General features: G+C 30.4%; 1 protein-coding gene across 4 annotated transcripts; it reads right to left on the reverse strand.

Moving 5' to 3' along the window:
• Window positions 1-477: 477 nt before the first annotated feature.
• Window positions 478-9,671, reverse strand: LOC111291820 (Gut esterase (DUF1350)). 4 transcript variants are annotated; one of them, XM_089766845.1, is made up of 10 exons: window positions 9,236-9,657; window positions 9,078-9,147; window positions 8,640-8,842; window positions 8,291-8,399; window positions 8,109-8,172; window positions 7,960-8,015; window positions 7,417-7,524; window positions 2,087-2,236; window positions 1,163-1,333; window positions 478-980 (listed from the first exon to the last, which is right to left on the reverse strand). In XM_089766845.1, exons 1-10 carry the CDS (start codon window positions 9,445-9,447, stop codon window positions 747-749), a joined length of 1,377 nt encoding a protein of 458 aa, XP_089622971.1. In that variant the 5' UTR covers window positions 9,448-9,657; the 3' UTR covers window positions 478-746. The 4 variants fall into 4 exon arrangements, with proteins under 4 accessions (XP_089622971.1, XP_022739614.2, XP_089622973.1 ...); XM_022883879.2 differs by having other exon boundaries at window positions 8,704-8,828; window positions 9,236-9,655; XM_089766847.1 differs by lacking the exon at window positions 1,163-1,333 and having other exon boundaries at window positions 9,236-9,671.
• Between the last annotated feature and the right edge of the window lie 1,350 nt (window positions 9,672-11,021).

Below are 11,021 nucleotides of genomic sequence, written 5' to 3' on the forward strand. Positions count from 1 at the left end.
TAATCTTATTTTATATTTAAAATTTTTTCTTATTTTCTTAACTTTTTTTCTAAATTTAGAGTGATTAAAAAGTGAAACTTATGAAAGAAAAGGAGAGGTGCTCAATCCTTTTTCTTTTCTTTTATTTTAATTTAAAATGGAAGTAAAAAAAAAAAATTTGTTTCTTATTTCCCTTATTTTACCTTCCTTTCTCCGTGCTCCCCTCAATTGAAATATGGGCTTTAACTATATCGTCGATAAGATCGATACTACCAATGGCTAAGATACCACCAAATTCTCTATCCTACTACACGTGCTGAGTATAAGGTTTATCTCAACAATATCTCAACATAAAATTTTATTATTATTTAATTAATTTAATTTACTAAAAATAAAGTTCTAATTTGCATTGTCTTTATGATAGGAATTTTATGATACAAGCAAATAACAAAAACTAAACAAAAGAATATAATCTGGTTGTATTTATGTAACATAAAATAGCATCGAAATTTTATTTCTCTTTTTAATTTTATTTATTTATCTTTTTCATATTTCTAATAAACAAAGCATATACACAGACATTCTAATTACAAATTGGTGGAAGTTCTGTCAAGTCATTTCTGAAACTGGACATCTCTGGCATGATATAAATGTCAAAGAGGGGTGAATCTGTGGCAATATTCTAATATTGTAGCTTGCAATCAGCTCCTTGCCAGTACCATCAAAACAGTTCCTTGTTGATTTTAGTTCGATATCTATCCTACTCATCAGGGCCTTAAAAGTTTTGCACCTGAATTTGAAGCCATCCAAGAAGTGATTACGTCCACAAGATTGTTTATGTCCTTTGAAATTTCTGCACGAAGAACAGTCGAGTCCACACCTAATGTATTGCTGACTTCTTTGGCAACAGTCTCCCATGGTGTTCCGACAGTCAGATTCGCCAAAAACTCGCTTCCACGATTTACTGCATCAGCCATTGCAGGTGGAACATCTGGTAGAGCCTGCAACATACACGGATTATGAAAACTGCTTGCCGTTTCCAGCAAGAAAAGGAGTTACATGCGTAAACTGCTTGCTGGATTTGTTCTTAATCAAAAGCACATATTCTTAATTCCCTGAAATGATCGAAAGTACATCGTTCATTCATGCAACAGCATTTTAAAGTAATTTGCCACAAGCATACTTGTTGTAGAGGAAGCCCATGATCTCCTGGCAACAATCGAATTGACATGTCTAGCATTGAGCTAATAGCTGACTCTGAACTTAGCACCTGAGCCAAGTTTGGAGTTTCATCTATTGAATCATCCTTGAACTTTATTAGAAGATTTCTTGAAATGCCATAGTATGACTTTATCTGAAAAATATGTGAAGAATCAAGTTATAAAAGTTATCCTAAGATTATCTCAGAAGAAAATTGCAGTGTAGAAGGAAATTATGGTTTGCAGTACTTTTCAATCTAATTAATAAGTACACCATCTTCAAAATTTTAAAATGTTCTACTTGAAACTGCAAGAACATTGTTCTAGATTCACATATTTGTGAAACTCATCGTCTCTCCACAAAGACACCTGGCTTAAGAGCCAGAATTAGCATTTGATCAACTCTGCCCTCCTCATCGCACATTGCCCTTAAACTTCAGGAATAATGGAGTGGAGTAACATCAATGAGCAAGATACTTTTTCAAACAGGGATGCTGATACTTGGGTGTTTTTCTATTCCCCCTCCCAGCACTGCATAAATCTCAAATATTTTCCCAATGGTATTCGAACAAAGCTTGAACCAGTTTAAATTGTTACTATACTTTTTCAAATGTTTAAATTCTTTCTTTTTTGGGCTTAGAACATATATTGAGAAGGATTGGGTAGACCAGTTTCTGAATATTGGTTCACAAAAAGAGGCTCTCCACAAACCACCTCATTAAGGGGACACGTCAATTAGCCAAATGCTGAAGCCTAGATATGGCTCATAACTATCTACCAATGAGGTCCAAGCACCAAGCAAGTAGTAAAGTACATTTTGCCTAGGGTGAAAGACCTGATAAACAAAGAACAAACAAGAATGTGTAATGCAACAACCTAGGAACAAAAGAGTTAGAGATTTTACATACAAGTCGTCGAGTTTCTTCTGGTTTTGGACTAAAATCTTCTCTTCCCTTGACTAAGTCCATGTACAAGGGGGGAAGTTGCTCAACTAAAGGAAGAACCTGCTTCATAATGGGAGGACTAAGGCTCTCTATTTGCTTTAGTGTCATCTCAGCCTGCAAGTAGTTTTGTAAAATCAGACAAAGCATTCACTCCAAAACCAAATACAATGAATAAACTCAAGTTTGAGAAAATAAAATGAAGTATTGCCTCTAGATGGAAGATAAAATTGAGAAAAAAGAAAAAAACACAAATTCACACAACAATATCAATCCTTTTAGGTCCGATATAAGAAAAAACAATTGAAATGCACTCCTCATGTCAAACTATCATACTTAAAAATTGGAAAGAAAATGGCAAGTAGAAACCACTTTTAAGTAGAATTAATTATGTAAAGGGTAACTTAAGTGTAGTCCAATATTCAATTTGCCACTTGAGCTAAAAAAAAAGTATTCAATGTAAGACGTTAACTATCGCTTTGATTGTCGAATAACCATTTAGCTGACATTTGAAATAAAATTGATGACCACTAAGCCTATCTTGTGACATAAAGTATAAATATATAAAAATTAAATGGCAAAAGAACCTAAAACTTCTGCACCATCCAATATGAAATGTTTAGTGGCAAAACCATTACACCTAGCTATAATGTTGCATTACATGATCAGTCATGATACTCCATAAATTCTGCTTTCTTTCTGTATTCTTCATCTTGTTTTGTTTTGTTTTTTTCTATTTCTTTTAACTGCATTATTTCTCTAATTTTCTTTCTTTTTCTCACTACATTATACTCTTTTCTCTCTCATTGCCACCATTCTTCATGGATTCATAGTTCTTTTCCACAAACTTCCTTCAAAATCATCATCATATGATCCAAATCAAACACATATCTGTCCCACCCTTAGCTCCACTATGACCAAGGGTAAGATATACCCTAAGCCAAATCCAAGGGTGATAAACTGTTCACATGTCAAAAACCTTGTCATGGTCAAAGGACCAAACAAGGTTAACAAGCTCATCGAGCCTCAAGGACTTCTATATTGGCATCCTCACTGCCATCATTAGCAAGATCAATTCTCTTAGTGCTACCACTGGCTCCCTCAATGACATAAAGGGCAAAATCTTGAGAAAACGTCAAACATGTAAAAATTGTTTTTGTGTTCTTGCAATTATAAATATGAGCTTTTCATTTGGGGGCACTCAAATTATAAAAGAATGTTGCTTTTTTTTTTCTTTCTTTTGAAATTTTTCGTTTTAAGGCTATTTGGAATTTTGGAGGTAGATTTAGAGAGAGATTAAACTTTGGGTTCAGAGTAGATATGCCAATTCTAGCTTGAACCCAAAAAATTCGCCTAACTCACCCAAACCAGAACCTAACCAACCTGATTGACCATAAAAAGTTTAATAACTCGAACCCATCCAACCTAAAACTGAAAATAGCCTGAATCCAAATCAACCCAAAGCCGAAATAGTCCGAACTCGAAATGACACAAAACTGAAATGACCCAAAATATTAACTTGAAATAACTCAATACTAAATTAAGTATAATTTTATGAAAAAACATGAATTTAACAAAAATAATGAATATAACACAAATGATAACTTATTAAAACTATTGAAAACATCAAATTAATAGATACTTTTAATATCAATCTAGTATAAATTATATGTGTTGCGTTACTTATAAAATTTATTATCTTTATAATATAATTTAAAATATATTATATTTTTAATTATTATGGGTATACAAATTAATATATTATTTAGAATAAATTATATAATGTCTTATAATTCTACGTAGGTATCAATTATCATGTAATTTAAATAAAACAAGCCATTGATTTGTGTATATACGCTATATTTATATTGTAATTATATTATTAGTTTTTAATCATGTAATTTAGAATAAATTATATAATAAGCTACAATTATACTAAAATCCAAAATAATGAGCTATTGAATAATGAGTAATAATTATACTAAAATGATTATTTATATTGGACTTGTATTATTAATATAAAAATAATTGCTTACTAAATATGTATCATAAATATTTTAAAAAAATGTTACATTATCATATTAAATATGTAATTGTTTATTATAATTAACAGTTTAAAATAGTGTTTATCTATTTATGTTAAATTAAATTAAATATAAAAAATTATTAAACATATCAAATGTGACAAACATGTTTCTCGTGTCTAATACGTGTACTCATATTGCACGATTTAATTAAACATATTTTCTGTGTTTTACGCATCTCAAAATGTGTCAACACTACTAAACACGAAACACATTTTTCTAAAACTCATACGATTTTTCTCATATCATTATAGTGTTACATCATCGTGTCGTATTTAAATTTGTCAGATCTAATAAAATCAAATTTTTTTCATTTTAATTTAAAGCATACAAATAACAATATTTATATTTAAAATATTATTTTTTTATTTTATCTTTTAATAAAATTATAATACAATATGGCTCAAACTTGATCAAAGAATCTGTATAAATTCAATCTAATTTTATTTTAAAGATTAATAACTTAAACTTGGAATAACCCAAATGTCAAACCCAAAATACTCAAAATGATATGACACAAACCCAAATTGGGCCGAACCAAAAATGACCTGAAGCTGAAAGAGCCTGAACAAAAAATGACTTGAAACCGAATTGACCCAACCAAAAATTAACCCGATTGTTTTAAAACACAAAATCACCCAAACTGAAATGACTCGACCCACCCAATTGATAAACGAGTTTATAACGAGCAAGAAATGGAGAGAAAGTAGAAACTTAAGGAAAAAGAGAGAAAAGCTAGTAGAAAGTAAAATGGGACTAGGGATTCATGACAAATGGTGTTCTAAAAGAGAACCAAAAACTTAGGGAAGAAAGAGAGTGAATCCTTTTCCGGAGAAAGAATGAAGAAAAATGAAAACCAAAGAAACATAAAATGATGCAAAGAAAAGAAACAAAAAATTTTACAAAATGAAAAAAAAAAAAAAAAGCAATTACAAGAACCATGTTAATACCATCTAGTTGGCAATAAAAATCGCAAATTCCCAAGATTATGTGGAATTTCTAGGTTGCCTTGGAATTTCTTTTTGTTTGTCTTCCACATTGTCCATGTATAACATTATATGATAGGTTTAAGAGCACCTCATCCGTTTTTTAAATGAGATAGTTAAATGGCATATGAAAAAAAAAATGATAGTTAAGGTACCCCATTGCCTAATTTTCATCTTTAAGTACTAAATTTAAATGTTGGAGCATACTTTTTAGGAAAATGATAAGCAGACAATTAGAATATCTTCATTTTATCCTCGTACTTTTAGATACAAACATGAACTTGGACTCAATAATTCCGTCAGAAAATACAATTACGCTTATTTGGTTCAAGAAAAATATGAAAAAAAAAATAAAAAAACAAGGATTATTGCTTTTTTTTGTGGTTGCAAAGGAAAGAATGAAGGAAAATGTAGGGGAAAACTTTTTTTTTTTTGGTTCAAAGTACTTCATAGCTTAGAGAAGGGGGAAAGGATTTTATGTGTTCGGATTTGAAACCAAAACTTGCAACACCCCCACTTCAATGGTGGGAATATGAACAATTTAGCCAACACTATAGTAACAAAATATTTCTCCTACTATCCTTCAAAAAAAAAGTGAAGAAAATGAGGGAAAATTTGAGATATGCTACTTCGCTCAAACGACAAGCCAAAAGCCATTCCCAAAAGCCATTGACATTTTTGAATAGCTAATTTACTTTGATCAACAACTACCTTCAGCGAGTCTAAGCTTCCAATTCCTTCATGCTAACAAAAGTGACGGAGCGATGGAGCTTGACAATTCTATGAATGAGATAAGGAGTGACCCTTTGTTTCAGAGAAAGATAAACAAATAGAGAGGCTTTTGGTAGTGATAGTGCTGGTGGGTCTAACAACAAAGAAAGAGGATGACTGGTTGTCAAATTAGTGGATGTGTGGCTTCGCAGGACAAATGATTTCTAGCAAAATTAATTATTTTAAGGGAAACATTGTGTGGGTACCCACACCTATGACATGGTGTTTTATCTTTGTGGAAGATAAATTAATTTTAAATTGAGGTACAATAAAAAAATATTACATTTGTTAGTAGAGTACTAAATTGTTAGTTTTAGTAACCAAAGTTCAATGCTTGACAACCTAAAATACCAAAAATAAAAAATAAAAATTCAAGGACTCTTTGAATGATGTGCTTTTTCTTTTGGGAGAATGTGAAAAAAACATTGTCTATATTTGTGATTGCAATAATTGATTATAGTTCTGTCTACTAAACAATGATAAACTATAGTAACTATCCATATTATCACAATATAAGCTAATTCGTAGTAGTATCTATTGGCATAGTTTACCGCCTTGGAAAATACTAGTAATATTTAAAATTTAGAATTGAAAAGAAAACTTTGTTTTTTGTTTCCATGTATGAATGGTATAGTTTATAGTTTAAAAAAAAAAAAAACACTACTAATTTTTGAAATTTAGAATTGAAAATATAATTTTTATTTTGTTTCTTTATATTTTCTATACACCTTGACCAACAAGTATAAAAAGTCATTTTCCTTATATTTTCCTTATCATCCAAACAAGATGATGAATTCCATTTTTCTTTCCTATAAATTTTCCTTGATACTTTCCTTCCCTCAAATTTTTCATGAACCAAACAGTCTTAAAGTTACAAAGACACCACCCCCAACAAGGGTATTAATATAAAGCCCTACACCAAAATAGCTCATAGTCTCATGAGAGAGTTAAAGACCACAAGTGAAAATTTGTAACTACATAAAAGTGCAAGTAGAACTAAAATGAGTTCTGAAGGCAGAAGAAAAAATAAAACCTAAGATATCATGCTTGACAAGATCCCAAAGGCAAAGTACCCTAGCACTAGCTATCCTTTAGAAATAGAGAATTTACATAGGTTGAGTATGAGAAGAATTGAAGTCGCTTTTATTGCATCAAAACTCATAAAAGGAGTCATATCAAAGAATAAGGCTATAATGGTAACTAATGAAGTATTCCAAGGAAGAATAGGGTTGTCTAGCCATTAAAATATTTTACCCAAAGTTACATGTAGTCAACAAATCCATGAATTTAACAAGTCTTAAGTCTCCTAATCATAACAAACATATGATGTAAATGAACAGGTTAAAAGTAGTGATTATATAGTGATTAAAATAAACAAGTGTAAGTTGTGTGCATTATAAAACATTATTTGCATCATTGCATGTAATGCAGGAAAAAAATCGAGTTATGTTTTTACCCCCATGCGGATTGTAGGCGACGACGCAATTTGTGATAAAAATGGTCCAACACTTTGGGCCATTGGCACAAGAACGGGTGAGAACAAGGGGATAGCTAAGCTTGCTTCCTGAGAGATAAAATAGAATTTTCAATCTCATTTCAATTCAAAAAAGGAATTATATGGTAGCTATCTTAGGACGATATATAAGCTTTCAAATAAAAACTAAGAAAAGGAAAAATCAACATGAGATCAGCTGATCAGTTTCAACCTTAAGGGAAACAAGAAATATGAAAAGTGATGGTGATCTTATCCATCTCATTTATTTGCTTCAGCTGAGATTGTAGAGATAGTAAAGAAAGGGGGAAGATGAGTCTTTTATTCATATTTTGCTGGGTTGTTTAAATTTTAACTTTTCTCCAAATCACCTTGATATGCAAGTTGTAAGGTGAAATTTTTTTTATGGACTAATTTGATTTGGGACCATGTAGACACTTCCATAATCACACATAACTGCCTTATTTTTCAGTAACTTTAGACATGCATAATTAGAAATTCAACTACCTTGTTGTTGAATGCCATTAATACATTCCCACTTCTTTGCACGGCATATCTTGAACCTGTAAAATGAATTCATTAATCAAATAACCAGCTGCAAACAAAACCAGGTGCATCCTTAGGATGAATACCATACAAGAAGATCTACTTAATACCAATCAAAAGGTGGATAACAGAACCCAAAGAATGGCCGATACCAAATGTAGGAAGATCATGCACCTGTATGATGAGCTTAAAGTCACCTTTTTATCTTCTTTCATAAATGAATTTAGAAAAGGGTGGGAGAGGGATTTCAATTGGAAGAATATTTATTTTGAAGATTATATTAAGAACTCACTGTGTCTTGTAGAAACCGTAAACACCTGTCGAATTTGAACTGGACTTCATCAGCAATGAAGAAATAATCAAACCCACTAGCATATGGTGTTGCAATCACCAAAGCGCCCCTTGATTACAGAAAAGGTTAAATAGTAAATTCCCTTAGTTCTCAGCAAGATAATGCTATTAAGCTCCAGCTTCAGTCAGATTAAATTGCAATTTTGGTCAAAAGGCAGATCAAAGATAGCATGAACACTAAACTGGGTGCTAATAAGAATGTGTTGAAATGATTTAAAAATAAATTACATACAACACAAGTAAAGATATTTAAAAATTTTACTTATAGAAAAATAAATCTGCTGTATTACCACCACACCAGCAATGTCAAATATTTGGTAATCAGGCAATTGAGTACAAATGCAAGACAATTACTTTTCTGAAAGGCGCTCCAGAAACAATCGATATGTAAGCTGGGGAGCAGCTCCAACAAATATACCACCAACAAAATGAACAACTGACTTAGGTTTTGAGCCTTTCGGTTTAAGAACCCATGCTCCCTGAATGCATCAAACTAGTATCAACGATTAAGCAAGCAACAAAGTGAGATTGTTGAAGATGAAGAAGTTAGTAACAAGCTAATTTCTCAAAAGCATAAAAAATGTGGCTGCTTTCTGCGTTTCCTCAGTGTTCAATAATCAACAAACATGATTCCCAAATCACAAACATAGAAAAGTAGGAACAATAAATCACTAATGCCCAATTTGAAAAAGTGGGTAAAAGAAAAGAAAATTAAAATCAGATAAAACCTCGACTTGGCTCCAATCACTTGAACCACCCCAAGCACCTTGCGATTGCCTTACAGTGTCTGTAAGCAATCTGAAAACACATCAGGAGAAGTAAAATTAAGAATCCATAAAATATTTCGAGGACTGGAAGAAGAGGAAGGACATAATTATATTTATACCTCTCAATATCACGATAGAGCTGAACTGCAGAGGACTGTGTCTGGTTGTTGCGATTGGTATCATCGTAATTACAAAAGATTCTCGGAGTTAAACGAGGACGAATAGCAGGCGGGAGGGGAAACTTGACAAGTGACTCAGAGAAACATCGTAGGAATCCAGTTCTGTGCGAATGAAATTGAATAGAGGTTGGAGTCAATACGCAATTAGCCATATCCTTCACGGTTTAGCTGCCCTGGTGTTTTTACCCTTTCTTTCTGTGTTCTTCTAAAGCATACCCTCCTTTGTTCTTGCGTTGCTGATTTTGTCCTATGCTCTTCTTTTTCTTGGTTTTTATACAAGCGCTGACCAAAAACCATGTATGTCGCTTTTCACGAGAAGTCGGGTCGAATTCGAACTGCACATTTTATTGGTTTGTGAAATGTTGAATTATTGAGTCGCTTGGTTTTATTTTTGGAGATTTCGTGCTGGAGTGCTCATACTTGAAATTTGGAATACTAGAAATATCCTCACGCGCAGCGGAGTTAGATTTTTTAATATTTTGAAAGGTGTCTTTTTATTTATCCCTTGTATTTTCGTAAAAGAGGTAACGTTTTTATATATTAGGTCTTGAAGTCAAATTTTATAAAATTTATATACAAATTAGGCGAGAATGCGTGCAGTTATGAGTTTTTTTTTTTATTATTTTGTATCCATATTAATCGGTATTTTTTTGAAAATTTTATCTAATTTTCTTTAAAAAAATAAAAAATTCAAACAAGAATAATACATGAATATTTATATTAATATATTATCTTGAATTAATTTGATATTTTTTTAAAAAAATCCATATCAAATTAAAATAAATAAAAATCCATCAAATAATGATTATTTTATTATTTTTACAAATCAACTTATTTTATTATAAAATTGATTTAATTAAAAAATAATTTTTAAAAATACAAAAGAAAAAAAATTGAGATGTTACGTAGGCGTCTCAACTAGCATTATTTTTTCATAAATTTCTCATAAAGGTAAATAGATTATAAATTATATACTTTTACATATAACAAGAAGTGGTTTGGGACAGACATCCTAAATATGCTTTTAGCTTATTCTTGCTTTTTTATAAGAAACAAACTCGGCTTAATTAGATACTAATTTCTATAAAAATATTCATATCAAATTGAGATAAATAGAAATCAATCAAATACTAATTTTTTATCAAACAAAAATGTAACATGTTATTCTTTTTGTCATCTCTTTTACCTACTTTTTTCAAAATTTATCTAATTAAAAATGACCAAAAAATTTTTAAAAAATCCAAATAAGGATAACATGCAACTTAAATTGACCTCCTTTTATCACAAAATATATCTAATTAAAAAATTTTTAAATAAAATAAATTATAAAAATAAAAAATTCATAAAATATGTTATATAAACACCTCATTGAGTATAAAATATTAATTTTTTTCATTAAAATATTAAATAATAATTTTATTAATATAATACATATATAAATATAAAATTAAATTAATAATAAAGTGTATATTTATATATACCTTGAAATTAATTGGGATAAAATACTTTAAATATGCTTTCACCCTAATGTCGTATCTTATAAAAAAAAATTCAACCTAGCCCAACTGAACGTGTTACATTTTTTTTTCTTTTTTTTTTTGCTTTTTTCTCTCTATTTTTTCTTTTTTAAAATTTTTTTTGTTTTTTTTTTAATTTTTAATTTTTAAGTTATATAAAATTTTGTAAAAAGAATTCGAAGGTGTCCATATGGCACTACAATTTATTT

This window comes from Durio zibethinus, chromosome 10 (genome assembly GCF_047325235.1).
Source record: "Durio zibethinus cultivar Kanyao isolate XHJ-2024 chromosome 10, ASM4732523v1, whole genome shotgun sequence".
Classification (NCBI taxonomy): domain Eukaryota; kingdom Viridiplantae; phylum Streptophyta; class Magnoliopsida; order Malvales; family Malvaceae; genus Durio; species Durio zibethinus.

Bases quoted from the DNA above. Each gene is read 5' to 3' on its own strand.
- LOC111291820 (XM_089766845.1), bottom strand. From the start codon at position 9,447: ATGGCTAATTGCGTATTGACTCCAACCTCTATTCAATTTCATTCGCAC. The intron at 9,148-9,235 runs GTATAAATATAA...ATGTGTTTTCAG, and splicing joins CTCTATCGTGATATTGAGAG to ATTGCTTACAGACACTGTAA. The intron at 1,334-2,086 runs GTATGTAAAATC...CATATTTTTCAG, and splicing joins CAGAAGAAACTCGACGACTT to ATAAAGTCATACTATGGCAT.